This window comes from Apodemus sylvaticus, chromosome 7, assembly GCF_947179515.1.
Source record: "Apodemus sylvaticus chromosome 7, mApoSyl1.1, whole genome shotgun sequence".
In the NCBI taxonomy this organism is placed as follows: Eukaryota; Metazoa; Chordata; class Mammalia; order Rodentia; family Muridae; genus Apodemus; species Apodemus sylvaticus.
The window spans coordinates 56,884,950-56,902,833 of NC_067478.1; the positions used below are offsets into that span (position 1 = coordinate 56,884,950).

At 42.1% G+C, this 17,884-nt stretch overlaps 1 protein-coding gene across 1 annotated transcript in view; it reads left to right on the plus strand.

The window, feature by feature from the left end:
• The window catches only part of LOC127689708 (uncharacterized), a 63,819-nt gene that overhangs the window by 6,588 nt on the left and 39,347 nt on the right, over positions 1–17,884 (plus strand). Inside the window, exon 4 of the mRNA XM_052189344.1 lies at positions 9,023–9,135. Within this exon, the coding sequence (XP_052045304.1) occupies positions 9,023–9,135 (113 nt within the window). The remainder of the gene's footprint in view (positions 1–9,022; positions 9,136–17,884) is intronic.

The window sequence follows — 17,884 nt, forward strand, 5'->3', positions numbered from 1 at the left end:
AGCATGACAGATTGTGGGGTCCAGGAGGTCTGCCTCCACCTGAGGGAAGAGGTTTCTAGAAGAGATCAGAACATTGGAGCTTCAGAATAAGTTATCAGTATAGGGAAATCTACCTGTCAGCCAGCAGGAAACCTAGGAACCCAGATAGTAGTGAAAGGGCTGAGGTGGAAACACTCAGATAGCACAGACATTTTTTTAAAGGCCAGTCAGTTACTTCCCATAGCTTGTTTGAGTGTGGCAGACTAGAAGTTCCACGTTGAAATGCTGGTAAGAATGCAATAAAAATAACTTCAAAATGAACAGTTGAATGCAAAGGACAGGAAAAAGGAGTTTAGAATGAAGGGGGGGCTGCAAAGGTGATTTATCACTTAAGAGCACTTGCTGGTCTTTCAGAGGGCTGGAGTTCAGTTCCCAGCACCCACATGGTAGCTCACTCCATTTTCTGGGGACCTGTTGTCCTCTTCTGGTCTCTGTGCAGACACCATACTCACATGCACACAAACACAGTACACATAATTTAAAATAAAATATGTATTTTTAAAGAGAAGAATAACATGCTTGAAATACACTGCTACTCTGCCTGAAATGTTCAAAGAACTGATAATAACATTGCTAATAAAAAGAACAAGGATAACACTGAGTCAACACTGGGTTCTTTGTGGCTGGCCTTTGAGTTATTTGATGGTCAGGCTGAACGGCCACTGTTTGTTGTCTGTCTCTGGCTTAGGGCAGATGAAGGCTGACCCAGAGCCCATGGGCATGGGGTCTGGCTGGCTTCTCTGTGAAGTGCAGAAGCTGCAGATGAAACTGAGCTCTCTGAGATATGGATTGCAGGGACGCAGGACGGACCCTTGAAGGGGACCCTTGAAGCACTATGCCTGTTACGAAAATAAGAGAACTTGAAGGGAGGCCAGACTTTTCCCAAGTTGTGGAAGTAGCATGGAAGCCCAAGACTTGATTCTCTAAGGTCTTTCCTTTTCATCCTGGCTTTCAATTTCAATAGAGAAGAAGAAACAAAACAACAAACAACAAACAACAAAAACAAACTAGATCAACCCAGCAGAAAGTAATAAAGAAAGTGTCTTAGTTAGGGTTTCCATTGCTGTGAAGAGACACCATGATCGAGGCAACTCTTATAAAGGACATTTAACTGGGGCTGGCTTACAAGTTCAGAGGTTCAGTCCATTATTATCAAGGTGGGAAGCATGGCCATACCGAGGCAGGCACGGTGCAGAAGGAGCTGAGAGTTCTACATCTTTATCTGAAGGCTGCTAGGAGAAGATGCATTCTTCTAGGCAGCTAGGAGGAGAATCTCAAAGTGCACCCCAACTGTGACACAAGTCCTCCAACAAGGCCACACCCCTTACTAGTGCTGCTCCCACTAGGGCCAAGCATATTCAAACCACTACAGAAAGTGATGTTGAAGAATATAAATATAAAACACAAAAAAATCTTTAATAATCAAAATATTTATAAATATTACAATACTGAATTTGCCAGCTAAGGACAGAAATTTCAGAATTTGTTTTACACAGACATAGATGGTCTTGCTATGTCCCCCAGGCAGTCCTGAAACTTCTGGGCTCAAGGGGCCTTTCTGGCTCAGCTTCCATAGTAGCTGAGGCTGCAGGCTTGTGTCTTTGTGCCCAGCTGAGATTCATAATGTCTTTTTTAAACCTTAAAAAATAAAGGTGTGCTGGCACACACCTTTAATCACAGTACTTGAGAGACAGAGGCAGGAGAATCTCTATGAGCTCAAGGCCAGCCTGATCTACAGATCAAGTTCCAGGACAGCCAAAACTACACAGAGAAACACTGCATACTATACTCATAAGAAATACTTCTAAGATATAATTTAGAGAGGTCATTGCATAAACAAGTGGACAAAATACATTAGAAAACACAATTTTAATGAAGCATATAACAATATTATCAAGTTTTCATAAATGTATTAAATTATGATGGATAAAAAATATCACTGCATTGTGGCAAAAAGATGAAACGAATAATTTGCAATGAAAAACAGTCATTTTGAATGTCAGCATACCTATGTGTCAGAGCAGTGCATCGTATGACATCAAAATCGCAGAGAGAAAACAAGAAATTTATAATCACGTTATATAACAATCTTACACTCAAGTCACAGAGAACACATTCTCTCTATCTCACAGGCTAGTTATAAAGAAGTAAATACCAATGACCAAGAATTACCCCATACACATTTTCTGACAGCTCAATAAACTTAGAAATCAATATAATCATCACATTATTGCCATCCACTTCCAAACTCCTAACTACTAACACAGAAAATTAATGCAACTTAGCAAATTTTAGTACAGGTCAGACAATCAATGCACTAGTACCAAGGTATATAAAGTTTAAAAGCATATAATAGAAAGAAAAGGAAGCATTTACCCTAAACATTTTTCTTAATCTGACCTGGAGGAATAACTCAGCAGTAAATGAATGTCTAATATATACGGAACTTAGGATTCAATCCCTAGCACCCAATAATAGATAGATTGTATAAATGATAGATAGATAGATAGATAGATAGATAGATAGATAGATAGATAGATATAGATAGATAGATGGTAGATGGACATGTGGATAGTAGATGGATAATGATAGGCAGATAGATGACAGATAGATGATCGATAGATAAGATAAGGCTGAGCTGAGAAACTAAAGGAAAGAATAAATAACAAAGGGAAAAAGATGGAAAGATACAAAATAGGTAAAGATTCAACAGACCTAAAAGCCAGCTCTTTTAAAAAATGAATAAAGTAGACAAATCCAGGGCTGGAGAGGTGGCTCAGTGGTTAGAAGTACTCAGTGCCCTTCCAGAAGACTGGCATTCAGTTGCCAGCACCCACAGGCAGCTCACAACCTCCTGCAGCTCTAGCTCTTGGGGAACCCATGGCCTCTTCTGGCTCCCAAGGCATCTGGACTCACTTTCCCCACCCCTCCCCAAGGGTAAAAATAAAAATACATTTTTTTAAATGTGAAATTCAGACTACAGACTAGGAGAGGTTAATTATACTAGTTTGTATCTTTAATTATAACAATTAAAACGATACTGGGTATTAGTATCCAGTAATAATAAATTATCTCTACAAATCAACAAAAAGAAGCAAATAATATCACAGAAAAATTGTCAAAGGGTCAATATTTGTCAAAGGGAACCCAAGTAGCCAAAATCCACAAGAAACATATTCAACCTCAGTAATTTAAAATTTCAACAACTTAAAATCATAACGAGTTACTGTTTGACAGATCAGCAGCATTAAGATGTCTGTGAAGTCTGTAGTGGTAAGGATGGGGGAGGGGCATGACAGTAGAGAGAAGCAGGAGACAGGAGGAAAGAGAGGAGGAAAATGAAAGAGAAAGGGAGAAGTGGGGAGCGAAACAGGAAGGAAGAGGAAGGAAAGAACATTTTTTTAGATTTATTTATTTTATTTGCATGAGTATTTTGCCCGTGTATGTGTGCCGCGAGCATGCCTGGTGCCTGTGGAGGTCAGAAGAGGTTATCAGATCCTCAGAACTGGTTTTACTGTAGATGGTTGGTTGTGAGCCACCACATTCCTGGCTGCTAGGAATTGAATCTTGGTCTTTCCGGAAGAGCCGAGATGGCTCTTAATGGCTGAACCATCTCTCCAGGCCACCCAAAAGAACTTTTAATGCACAACTGGTGTGAAGCTATGTTATGATAAAAGGATGTTGGAGACCAACGTTGCAATATTAGATATGGTCAGGCCCACCATCTGTGGCCAGGGGACTGGACTGTGGACTGTATCATTTAAGAGCTCTCACCTGTGTTCCCAAGATTGCTTGAACTAGAATGTTTACTGCAAAAAGAAAAGGAAAACCATCAGAATGCTCAGATATGGGATTGTGGACTGAATGATGTTAGAGTCATGCAGCAGAGTACCTAATACATATGAATCGAATTGATAAAATAGATGGAGAAGGCCCAGGCAATGATGGTGCACGCCTTTAATCCCAGCACTTGGGCTGCAGAGGCAGGTGGATCTCTTTGAGTTTGAGGCCAGCCTGGTCTACAGTGAGTTCCAGGACAGCCAGGGCTACACAGAGATAACCAATCTGGAAAAGCCACTAAACCTCAAACAGTTGGGAAAGACTACAGGCATTTTCAACACTGTTCCCTTTGGGCAGGGGGGGAGTGGGTGTTGGTTAAAATGTATCTGTAATGTTAAAACAAACAAACAACTAGCCCTTAAGCTGCTATGGCAAGACAGGAACCCAATTTAAATTCACTAGAGACAAGGGCTGTAGCTCCTACCTACAGACTAAGAAATGATTTCCAGACTTGCTATGGAAAACCCTGAGCATTGGACTACCATGTGTAAAGAGTTGAGGACTGCAGCAGCTCTGGCTGAGGAAAGGGAAGACTGAGAGCCACGCCAGCAATGGAGAAAGATACATTTTTGCTACATTATCATGTTATCAGCCTGTTGTATCATTTGCATGCATATATGTGTATACACACACACACATTTTAGTTGAAATGATTCCTACTACTAAGTAAAGCCAAAACTACTGTTTGAGAAGAATATTTTATATAAACTATAAGCATAGTCTTCAGTCTGCTTTTCTCCTAAGGGACTGTTTTTTTTTGTTTTTGTTTTTTGTTTTTGGGGGTTTTTTTGTTTTTGTTTTTTGTTTTTTTTTTTTTGTCACAAGCCTCTACTAATAAGTTCCTTATGCACAGTCAGAAGCGTACACTGCACCCGCCATGCGTGCCTTAACTGTGCATCTATTTATATGGGATGACGGATACTTTCCCTAATAAATCTCACCACTTCTGCTAAGGAACTACGTGCTGACTGAACGGCTGGTGACAAATGGAATTATCCCTACACTTTCCTCAACAGTAAGAGAAATCGACACATGGCAGATTTAGGCTACAAACATATCTGGCATATCTGAAACAAAGTCCATCTTTCTAAACTTTCTTCCCTGCTGCTTGAACAAAGGCAGGATCTAGACCTCACGGATTTTGTGTCTGACCAAGAAGAGAATCCTGACCGCCAGATCTAGAGCCCAAGTATTCCCCACCCCCACCCGCACCCCCACCCCACTCCCACCCCCGCAGCGAGTCTTCCTCTTGTATTTAACATTGCATTTCAAAAGCTTCAAGTCTTTGTAAACCAGTCCCCTTCCTAGAGGTGTGATTTTTGATCTCCATCTCCATCAAACCTAGAAGGGACAAAGCACTACAAAACTACTGAGGGCGGCAGCTTACCCCCTGGGAATAAAAGGAAAGTTCTAGTTTATACCAGCTTGCAGATGGCCAAGGCGAGGAATCTGGGGAGAGGCTCAGGATGAGGATAGGTGGATGGAGGTGGGGGTGGGGAAGGGTGGGGTCACGGAAGAGGAGAGAGAGCACCAAGCTCCTCGCCTCGTTTTCGTGTCTTTCATTTCACAACGTCTTCCGTTCCGTGCCTGCTGGTGTGCTCGCTTGCCTTGTGTGAGAGCCAAGAGACAGGTCAGCTCCAAGGCTTCTTATCCAAGTTGGCAGAGGCTGTGGCAGCAGGGTGGTAACTCTGCCCGATGTTCCCAAGCTGTGGCTGGGACGCTTCCAACAGCAAAGTCACTCAGTAAACAGTCCTCTGTTTCTTCTTTGGGTTGGCAGAGATATCGCTAGGCCCTTGGACTACCCACTCCTTAATTTCCAAGAAGCCCACAGACCAGAAACTTCCCCCGGTCTCCGTGTCTTCAAAGAATTATTGGGTAGATATAAAACACTTTTGACAAAAGCATCACTATTCCCTGTCATTTCAACTCAAAGACCAATAAATCACTTCCTGGGGATTTCTGCTTTCCATATTTCCTGTGCATCTCTGAGCTCAATACTCAAAAACTTTATTTGATATCCCTTTGAGCCTGGCTTTGTTCCAGAGTAGATTGGAGGCAGGGAGACAAATAAATACATCTCTTAATAGTCTTTTAAAAAGAAAAAGTTTACGATCTAATCGGAGATAGAAACATCAATGTGGAACTTAATACAGCATGGGGCAAACTGTCTATAACCATCAAAAACATCGGGTAAAGATATGGAAGACACAGGGTCATCTGAGCTGGAGACGGCTTTGCAAGAGGGGAGGGGGCTTAAGAAGGACTAGCTAGAGGGAGAGGATGACCGAAGCGTGAGAGGCCGACCTCAGTAGAGCAGGCTGCGGGACCTGTCTAATACAGCAGCTTAGGTCCCCCAGAATACAGGTAAGCCCACAAGACAATCCAAGCCAGGAACCAGCATAGAGGAATAAGCCAGCAGAGAGTCCCTTAACTTGCTATGTATGGCGTCCCAAAGACCAAAGGGGCCCCTTGAACCATGTTTTCCACGTCATGCTGAGGATTACATCACAAAATTATTTCACCACCTCAAGCACCAGATCTGTGCCAGAGTGGAAAGTCACCTCCAGCACTCCCGGCCCCACTGTTGCCACCCTGCTTCCACACCACACTGCTGTACCCAGATGGCACAAGCCCTGCCAGTGACATGCTAAGAGTTGGGACATATGTTCTCAGGTAGAAAAATGGAGAAGGGCAAGGCTCACTCTGAGCACCGATTTTCCTTGGATGTCATGGCTTGTGGTTTCTCATTTCACTGGCTCCGACTGATGCTCAGGATCCTCCAGTGACCCAACCTGCCCTCTATGACCTTCATCCCTAATACTCCTCCACCTATAATCTTCAGCCAGACCCATCCACTCAATGTCACCAGCTTTTGCTGGCCTCCCGCTTGCTGCTGGAGCACTGCCCCGCCATCTCCTCCTCTTCAAGGTTGCTTTCCCTGTTATGACCTAGATGTAATGCTCGGGGCTCAGGTCCTTCCGTTGCCCGAGTGTCTTCTACGCTGTTATTGAATTGTTGGCAAACGGATTTGATTCATTTCAATAACTTAAAGAGGTCCTACTGTGTGTCAGGGATACTACGAGACACTCAGGATTCCAGAATAAGTAAAGCAAAATACAGAGAGTCTAGAATAGGAACGGAGACCCAAAAACAAATCATCACTAGGAAGAGGGATGAGAAATACAGTCTAGAAGATGGAAAGGGAGGGAGCCTCCTGGAGAGCGTGGAGTATGAGCTCAGTCAGTGGAAGAAAGGGAACACTGCAGGGGGTCAGTTTGCAGAAAGGAGGGAAAGGGCTGAGAAGACTGGGTGTGCTAACCCAGAGCACCATGAGTCAGGTTCCTACCCACCATTTTACACAGGGGGTTTTGGTTGGTTCTAGGACTGGCTTTGTGTTATGGCAGTGCAGACACAAGAAAAAAAGGCAAGGAGCTCCCCCCTCACTCTCATGCACCCGCACCCCCCAACTCCTACTCCCCTCCATCCCCTCCACCCCCATGCTCAGGTGAATGGTTAAAGACTACCTAACTTAGCACCCAGAAGGACGGTTCGAACAATATGGACCCTACCTTCCATTCAAGGGATTAAGGAAAACTACATGAGAGAAAATCTAGAAGGTGGAGCTTGAGGCAAAACCTCCTTCAGGGATGGAAACGGAAGGGAGGCGACTATACCTCTGGAAAGAGCGATGCAATCACGTGTTGCATAATTGTTCTGGGTATGTGACTTTCTCTGGAGACACCTTACCTAAATTCTTCAAGGATAGGAATTACCTTTCAAACGTTCTCCTTATAGTTCTAAGTCCCTCACACAGCTCTGGGTGCACAGCGGGTGTTTGATCAATTACCAAGAATCTTCTGGGGACATGGCAAAATTTTAAAAGGAAGAAGGAAAAGAAGGGAAAAAATCCTCCTATCTGTTCATGGCAAGAACTTGTTTTTTATTCCCTAAATCTGAGACTAAGAATGAAAATTCATAAGCTTATACAAATCCACATTTGAAAGGAAGATGGTGTGTATAATTAGAAGCTTATGGCTGTCTAATAAGGGACAGAAGATTCCAGTTAAAGCCAGCATCTCATCTCTAAGCAGCCTTTCTCGCTGTGTGGGCACCCCGACTGCTAAGTTTGTTTAATAGATCAAATTAAATGGCCGACTGCTTCTGAAGGGGATCTTGGGGACTTGGGGCTTAGCTTGGCCCTGATGTTCCTTTCCACCAGGCTCGCTACCAACAGAAGTACTCAGTCCTGTTATCTTAAAATCAAGCCACTTGGACACACTGGGGAGGGAGATACAAAGCTTTTGTAGAAAAGACTGTGTGTACACGCTGCTTATTTTCCTTGAAGAGAAGCCAAAGGCAAGAAAGCTTCATTTACTTATTTTATTTTATTTTACTAATCCTTGCTCTAGTCTTCCCAAATCTGATCAAGATCTGAAAAATGTGTTCACACACACACACACACACCTGCCCCCACACCTCCCCCCACATGTATATGTGTATCATATATGTGTATATATATGCATATATGTATATGTTTTGAGTGCAAAGGATAATTTTTAGTTCCATAAAGACAAGCAAGCATCTTTGTTGTGTGTTCCTATTACAACATATATGCCGTTCTTGTGGGCTGACTGTGTGGCTCAGTGGCAGAGTACTTGTCTGATGTGTGCAAGGCCTTGTAGACCCCAGCGCTGCATATGCTACTTTAAAATCATAGTGAGATACCATAGTGTTAAGATGCTATTCTAAACAGCTAACTAAGGTACAGTACGTGCCTCAGCTATTGACAATAGACCCCTAGATGACCTGGATGGAGGCCAGTTGGCTCATGAAACCTACACATAAGAGCTCTGTGTCAGCCCTGATGTGTGCTGGTGGTTCCTATTGTTCATCCACATCCCTCTCAGCAGCACCCACACATTTTCCTTTGGAGAGCCACCTCCTCCAGAGCACAGTACCATACTGAGCCTCTCCTCTCCCAGTCCACAAGGCAGAGGCATGGATCCAGATTCAGCCAATAGATGTAAGGAGACATGGGAGGAAGGGATTTAGCCAATTAAAGTGTTTTGTCCCTCTCACTGCAGTACTTAATTGACTGAGGGATGGGTGTGACATTGGCTGAGCTAAATGCTGTCCTCTCCAGAACCTTTCCTCATCAATTAATGAGGATGATTTCTCTCCTTGGGAGATTGCTAAACTTGAAGAATGTGAGCCTGAGGCATCTGGAGGCCATCTTGCCTTTGTAGAGGAGAAAAGGTAACTGACTGCAGACATTGAGAAGGAATGAGTGAATCTGAAGGAGGAGGAACAGAAAAGGGCCCAGCATGGAACCGTTCCTATAGCCAGCTACGGTCTGCTGGACTTTTAGTTAATCAATTTTTTTTCTTTTCCACTTTTGCTTACATACGATTCATTCAGACAGCTTCTGTCTTTAGCATTCAGGAGATAACTGATTATTAATCTACATCCATAAGATGATTCTATAGAATTTCCATTACACAATGCTTATAAAATCTCAGATTTAATTGAAAACGATGCTTGTCTTAAGACTCCAAACTAATACATCATACAACTAGAAACCTTCATGGGTCCTTAATCAGGAGATAACCAAACAAAGATGCCTGGCAGGGAATGTACGGAAACAATAAAACCAACATATGCTCATTGAAAAGCCTGTGTGCCTCTGTGTGTTCTTGCATGCGCATGTGGATGTGTCCGTATCCTTAATTTTTAAAGAAGCCAAACACTATTTTTTTCTCTTAGCATTATAGAAAAGAACTATAGTTAGCTGTACCTTAAAATAATTGGAATTATTTTGGTCTCTTTCTCTAATTATTTGCAACTCCAAACCATGGATTTACCTCATTCCTATAAGGATATTTTAAGAAGTTGTATGCATTACTGTTAGAGGCACTAGGAATAAAACAATGAATTGGATAAATGCACTAGCTTGCAGGAGCTCACATTCTGGTAAGAGAAATGGAAGTGTGAAGAGATAAATAGGCTTAAGAGCTGCATTCTCCTAGAGACCCTTCCTTCTCAGACCAGAGCTGGTCATAATGGAGCCTGAGGGCGCGCATGTCCTCCATGTTCTGGACAGTAATTTCTGGGAATCTGGATGTTCTGGCATTGCAGGTACTTCTCTCTCTCTCTCTCTCTCTCTCTCTCTCTCTCTCTCTCTCTCTCTCTGTTTGTGTGTGTGTGTGTGTGTGTGTGTATGTGTGTGTGTTGTACTGCACATTCTCACAAAGAGCAGAGCCAGGGTCACCTTGGGCTTCATTTAGGGCTTTCTCTTCCTTAAAGAGACAGTGCATCTAAGTCCTAGGGCATCTAAGTCCCTGTACAAGGCAGCAGCAGAAGCTAGGCAGTTTCCCCCAGTTCTTCCTTGAAATCTCATGACATTTTAACTCAGCGCAACAGTTGCTTCCTTATCTTAGAACCTGAGTCTTTCTGCGTTTGGTTTTGGTGGGTGATTGGTATATCTAGCAGATGAGAGTAAAGTGGCTATTTCCTCCCTTTCTGTTATAACTAGCTTTTAAACTTTCAAATGAGAAAAAAAATCCAAAATGGCCTAAGCTCTTTTACTCTACAAACAGCTCTTTCGAGGGGAAAATAAAACATTTATTGGGTTAGTTTACATATGAAGGATTAAGTGTTGAGTTCCAGAGCCAGAAAGCTCTTCAGAAAATTATAGTCCAAATGTTTCATTCTGAAAATATTTGAATAGTTTAAATTACTTGTCCAATTCACAGAGCTAGTTAGTAGTCTGGCCAAGATAAAGACACAGCATTACTATTAAATTCCTTCCAAGTCTCAAACCAGCTAATGTCCTTCTCTCAAGATTCCTGTAACATGTCTACTGCATGACTCTGGCCTCTGCGGTAGAGACATTAAGCCACCAGGCCCAGCTCCAGGTTTAAACTTCCTCATAGCTCACCCGAAGGACAACTGTCAAGGTTTCTCATGGGCAACCCTCCCAGTATCACCTAAGACCCATGTCTTCTCAAGTCCTACAACATTGTGTCTTCCTGTTTACATGGGGAACTTTTCTCCATGTTCCACCTTCTGTTTAACACATAGACATGTTCAAGGCATTTTTACATGTAGAGCCATTCCAGTTCATTCCAGAGGTAGGCTTTTATTCTCATCAGAGCCAGACATCAGAGTTTCCACACCCAGCCTTGTTTAATAGTGTGAGTATACCTTTTGTCCTAAGAGGCAGAGCCAGGTGGATCTCTGTGAATTTGAGGCCTCCCTGTTCTACACAGTGACTTCCAGGTCAGCTACATAGTGAGAACTCATCTTAAAAATAAATAAATAATAACTAGAGAGATACAGTTATAGATATAGGCTGTTTTTTTAGAGGACCTGGGTTCAATTCCCAGGATCCACCAGTGGCTCATGACTATCTAACTCATATTGCAAGGGATTTGCTCCTTCTGGTTGCCTTGAGTACTGCAGGCAAAATACCCATAGACCCAAAATAACAATATAAAATAAATAAACAAATAAACAAATAAATAAAATTTCTACATTTGTCATTTCTCTTTACTCCTTCAGCTTCAAATATGTGACTTTTAACTCTGCTTGTCAACAAAATGTCTGAGGAAAGGATGTGAGGGCTTTTTGTGGACATTTTCCAGTTCTTACATTTTCTCTCATCTTCCTTAATCTTTGTTTATTGTTGTCTATTTATTTGAGTCTCCCTCCCTTCCTCTCCCTCCACCGTTATTGATATTTCCCAGGGTTCTTTTCTTTACTGAGACAAGTTTCATCTCTGTCCCAGTCCTCCACACACATAAATCTATATCACACAGATGTCATTTAAAGAAAAAGACTTCTCCTTGGTATTCATCATTGATTGAAATTATTTTAATATTTTTATCTACCTAGATGTAAAACTGAGTGTAGATTGTTTTATGCTTATGTTTTCCAGCTAAAGTTTTGTAAAATGGAAGCAAAAACCCTAAAAATTATAAAACTCAGAAAATAATGCATTAATTTATGTAGCTGTTTTTTTTTTTTTAACTATGTTATCAGTTTGCATCATGAACATGGAAGTGGGTGCTGACAACAGGGACCCTTTTAATTGAAGTAGAGTTTTGTTCCATTTGATGATTCAGTTCTCCCATCCTCATCTCCAGTCAAGTGAGGTATCCAGCTATGACATCTTCATTCACCTGGGCAAGCAGGCACACAATGACCCTTGACCAGCTTACGTCATTTACATATTACTGGTACCAGGGAGACAATAAACAGAAACACAAATGCCGAGACTAGATGACACCCGCAATGCTCATTCATAAGATGGTCATCTTGATGATCCAGATTATTGTTGAAATCAAAGCATGGGCATAAAAACAACTTAGTGAACACACAGACTCTTGAAACTATAGCTGAAGACGATTAGAGACACAGGAACCCCAACTGTGTGAACTGGTATCTGCAGTCCCCAGGCCCTCTCCTGAGCCTCTGTCCTGTATTTCCAGCTACCAAAAATGTCTCTACCTACATGACATTTTGCACACAACATGTCCAAACTGAACTTGTTATTGTTCCCCACGCACACACCCACCTTAACCTCTATTCCCAATCTTAGTCAATGACATCATCATCTACCCAGGCACCTAAGCCAAAAACGTAAGTCTCATCTGAGATCCCGCCTTCTGCCTTGCCTCCTACATGAAAGCCTTGTTGATTCTACTTCCTAAACTTTTTACAATTCAATCATCAATTTTCCTTTGGCCAGGAAATCCCATGAGAAACTACCTTGAAGCAGTAATGTACAATATGGGACAGCAGCAAAAGACAAAAGTATTTGTGCCATTAAAGTACTTAGTATGGAAAAGCAGGTTACCATTTTTGAGAAAACCATAAAAGAATAGAATTTTGACAACAACAAAAAAATTGGTGATGGGGAGTCGGGTGGGGGGCAGGAGGGTAAGGTAGCTCAGTAAGTGAAAGCCTTTGATACCAAACCTAGTGACCTAAGTCGTCATAAGGTGAAAAGAGAAAACCAACTTCTGCAATTTGTTCACTGGGGTGTGCACACACACACACACACACACAAATGAATATAATCAAAGAATTATGGGTCAATGAGATGGCTAAGGGTAAGGGCCCTCGCCCTTGCTGCCAAGACGGACAACCTGAGCTTAACTCTTGGCACCCAGATGGTGGAAAGGGAGAACTGACTCCCACAAGTTGTCTTCTGCCCTCCACGTGTGCACCACAGCAAGCATATACCCATATGCATACAATAAGTAAGTACGCTAAAAAATTAATGCTAAATTAAAATGCTTAAAATATACTGGTTATAATTTTAAATTTGATCTTAGCCAAAGGGTAGTGGTTACATTTTTAGGGGGAAAAAAAGTGCTTAGATAGATCAAGTGTGGAATAGAAATGCTCTGGAACTATAATGAAGACTAAGGAGTTGGGAGGTGGTGGCACATGCCTTTAATCCCAGCACTCAGGAGGCAGAAGCAGGTGGATTTTGGTGAGTTCTAAGACAGCCTGGTCTACAGAGTGAGTTCTAAGACAGCTAGAGCTACACAGAGGAACCTTGTCTCAAAAACAAACAAACAAGCAAACAACAATAGAGATGGAAGAGAAGGAGGAGGAGAAGCAAGGAAAACAGGGTCATAGAGAGTTTAAGTTCTACCCAGCTCATGTCTGCTGCCTTCTGTCCATGGTAACTGTCTGCCTTCAGTAGCTTGAAACTTTTTTCCTAAAAGACATTCAGCAGGAAAAACAAGAGGTAGAGTACTTTACATAAAGCAGGAAATCTCAAAATATCCATGTCTTGGATGAATGAATCAGAACATAATCTATCCATTGAGACAACAGTGAAAATTTTCCCATTTTAGTCTTGACCATAAATGAAGACTAAGAAAGGATTTGCTCTTCATAAATCAAAACCCTAAGTCCACCTTCAAGTTGCTTTGATGATAGGATGTACAAACTCTGACAGTCTAGAAAAACAAACACAAGCAAATTTTTTATTTTGACTAATATTAAGTTGCTAATACTTCAGACATTTATAAGAAATGAAGAAACCACCTCTCAGTTCATTTTCTCCTGATACCAGCAGTGGATAAGGCACAACAAAATGGAATCGATAATAGACTCACTATCCTGATGAGCACAAGCATAGCACGTTTCAACAAGACACTTGTAAACTGGACTCGAAAGCACACTAACACACTAGTAGGCCATTATCAGTGCACTCTCTCAGCCTCTGAGAATCAGTCAATGAATCAAAAACAGCATCCATGTGTGATTATAATCTTAGTTTTCCTTCCTTTTGCTGTAATAAAATACCCAGACAGAGGCAACTTAAGGGAGAAAGGGCTTGTTCAGTTCACAATTCCAGGTTAGAGTCCATCTTCAAGGTGGCCAGAGCTCTTGAAGCAGCTATTTGTGTGACATCCAGAGTCAGAAGTAGAGAACAATGAGTTAATGCATACATGCTACTGTTCATCTGGCTCTGTTTCTTTTACACTTGGTCCGTGGACTAGCCCTTGAAATGGTACCACTCACGTGCATGGAGGGTCTTCCCACCTCAATCAATCCAAGCAAGAAAATCCCTCGAAACCTAATCTAGACAGTCTTTCACTGGGAGTCCCTCCCAGGTGATTTTAGACTATGTCAAGTTGACAGTTAAAAATAATCACCATGATGATATCAATAGTTGCAGAAAGGCTTTTTATAAGTGGAACATTCTCTCTCATGATAAAAGTCCAGACAGAACTGAGGATAGAAGACACAGATCAATAGTCAAAATTATTCTGAATTGGAGGAAACAAAATTCATAGAAGAAGGCAAGGTTATCCATGATCTGCATTAACCTTCAGTGCACTACTTGAAGTCCTAGTTGGGGCAATAAGCAAGGGAACCAAGTAAAGAGGTTACAAATAGGAAAGGAAGTAGTCAGATTATCCTTATGTGCAGACTACGTAATTCATTTTCTTTATTAGATATTTTCTTTTTTTTACATTTCAAATGGTATTCCCTTTCCACATTTCTCTTCCGCAACCCCCCTTCTCTCATCCCCCACCCCGCACACTAACCACCCCACTCCTGCTTCCCTGTCCTGGCATTCCCTTACACTGGGGCAATGAGCTTTCACAGGTCCAAGGGCCTCTCCTGTCATTGATGTCTCACCAGGCCATCCTCTGCTACCCATGTGGCTGGAGCCATGGGTCCCTCCATGTGTACTCTTTGGTTGGTGGTTTAGTCCCTGGGAGCTCTAGGGGTACTGGCTGGTTCATATTGTTGTTCCTCCTATGGGGAAGCAAACCTCTCCAGCTCCTTGGGTCCTTTCTCTAGCTCCTCCATTGGGGACCCTGTACTCAGTTCAATGGTTGGCTGAGAGCATCTGCCTCTGTATTTGTCAGGCACTGGCAGAGCCTCTCAGGAAACAGCTATATCAGGGTCCTGTCAGGAAGCACTTGTTGGCATCCACAGTAGTATCTGGGTTTGGTAACTGTATATGGGATGGAATCTCAGGTGGGGCAGTCTCTAGATGGCCTTTCCTTCAGTCTCTCCTCTACATTTTGTCTCTGTATCTCCTCCCATGGGTATTTGTCCCCACTTCTAAGAAAGGCCGAAGTATCCCAGACTACATAATTCTATAACAGCATATACAGACTACACCAGCGAACTCTCAGATATAATGAGCATTTTCAGGAAAGTGTCAGTGTACAAAATTGACACATAAAAATCAGTATTTTTTTCCATATACCAAAAATGAACTTGGCAAAGAACAAAATAGAAAAGAAAAGAAAAAAAAATTCACTTACTATAGCTTCAATATTTGCGTAAGAGCTGGGAATGGCTCAGGTTGTAGAGTAGTTGCTGTCCAACCATTAGGACCTGAGTTGGATCTCTCTCTCTCTCTCTCTCTCTGTCTCTCTCTCTCTCACACACACACACACAGTCAAGAATAGTGGTGTGTATCTTTGAGGAGGAGAAAACCAACAGATTACTGGGTTGTTCGGTTAGTCAGACTAACAGAATTGGTGATCTCTTGGTTCAGTGAGAAACCTTGTCTCAGAAAATAAGATGGAGAATGATTGAAGAACACAGTTAACTCCCACTTCTGCCTCCCACACATGTACACACAGGTGAACACACACTGAAACACACATAGCAACATGTGCTCAAACATGTATTACACATACACAAAAAGTAATAACAGTAATAATAGTTCCTAGTAATAAACATAAGGTGTGAAATACCTCTATCATGAAAAATTTAACACATGAAGAAAGAAACTTAAGAAGATTCTAGAAGGTGCAAAGACCTCTAATACTCATGGCTGGCAAAATTAGGGCCTTGTGAGATGGCTTAGTGGATAAGGAAACTTGCCACCAAGTCTGAAGATCTGAGCTCAATCCCTGGGGCCCACATGACAGAAGAGAGAATCGACTCCTACGAGGTGTCTTCTGACCTTTAGATGAGTCCTGCGGCGCTCTTGCACACACATACCATACTCACTCACCCCCCACACACTCACAGGCACACATACACACATTCACACACACTCACTCATAGTCACTCACTCACAGTCACACACACACGCACACACACAATTTCAATTTACAGATTAAAAAAAAAATTAAAGTGCTAAGATTCATATGAAAATACAAAGGCCTGAAGAGGCAGTGCAAGTCTCAGGAGAAAGAACAGGGCTGGAGGCATCACTTAACATCAGATTAGACGATAGAACTATTGTAAGGAAAAAAGATATAGACCAGTGAGACAGAGGGGAGGGTCCATAAATAAACCTGCACAGTTAAAGCCATCTAATGTTTGACAAAAGTGCCAAAGAAAAAAGCGACAAAGAGGAAACAGCCATTTCAATGAATGGTTCTGGGAAAACTGTATATTTACCTATAAAATAATGCAACTAGATACAAGTCTTCACACACACACAAAACACACACATACAATAACACAAACACATGTGCTCAATTCAAGATGGATCAAAGGCTTGAGGAAAGCATAGAACACTTCGGGATCTAGGCAGAGACAAAGACTTACTGTAAAGGATGTTAGAGGGAAGACTTCCAAGAGGGACCGGTGGGATGCTCTGTGGCGAAGAGCACGGGCTGCTCTTCCAGAAGACCCGGGTTTGGTTCCTGGCATCCACACGGTATCACAACCATCTGTAGGTCCAGTTCAGGAGATTCAATGGCCTCTTCTGCCTTCCATGGGGACCAGACCCAAAAGTGGTGAACAGACATACATGCAGGGAAAACACCCATACACATAGAATTATTAACAATTCTAAAAGTTAACATGGGAATTTAAAAGATTTTCAGCACAGCAAAGTAAAAATAGATTGAAGAGTCAGTGTCTGGAGTGGGAGAAATTTTTTGCCAACAACAATACCTGAGAGGGGAGAAATAACCTAGATCCTGTGAGGAACACACACACACAAAAATTATTCTAAGACACCAAAAAAAAATTCTATCAACAAATGACCTAATGAGCTGAACAGACATTTTTCAAAAGATGAACTACAAGTGATCAATAAATGTAGGAAAAACTCTCCAACATCCTTAGCCATCGGAGAGGCACAGGTTAAAGCCAGCTGAGAGTCTGTCTCGTTCCACTCAAAATGGCTCTCCTGGAGAAAACAAAATTGGGACTGGGCATGGTGGCACACGCCTTTAATCCCAGAATTTGGGAGTTCAAGGCCAGCCTGATCTACATAGAAAGTTCCAGGAGAGCCAGGGCTATGCAGAGACCTCCATCTGGGGAAAAGAAGATGAGGGAAATAGGGACCCTAACTACAGATGCCAGACGGAGGCTCCTTAAAAACAACTAAAGCTAGTACCTGCTCTGTATCACTCTGGGTATCCAGAAGACTGAAGGAAGCTAAGCCAACGCGTTCATGCGTTGTTGTTTTATTGTATGTTTATGGCTGTTCTGCCTTTATGGATGAGTACCACATATATGTGTTGCTTGTGGAGGCCAGAAGAGGAGTCAGAAACCT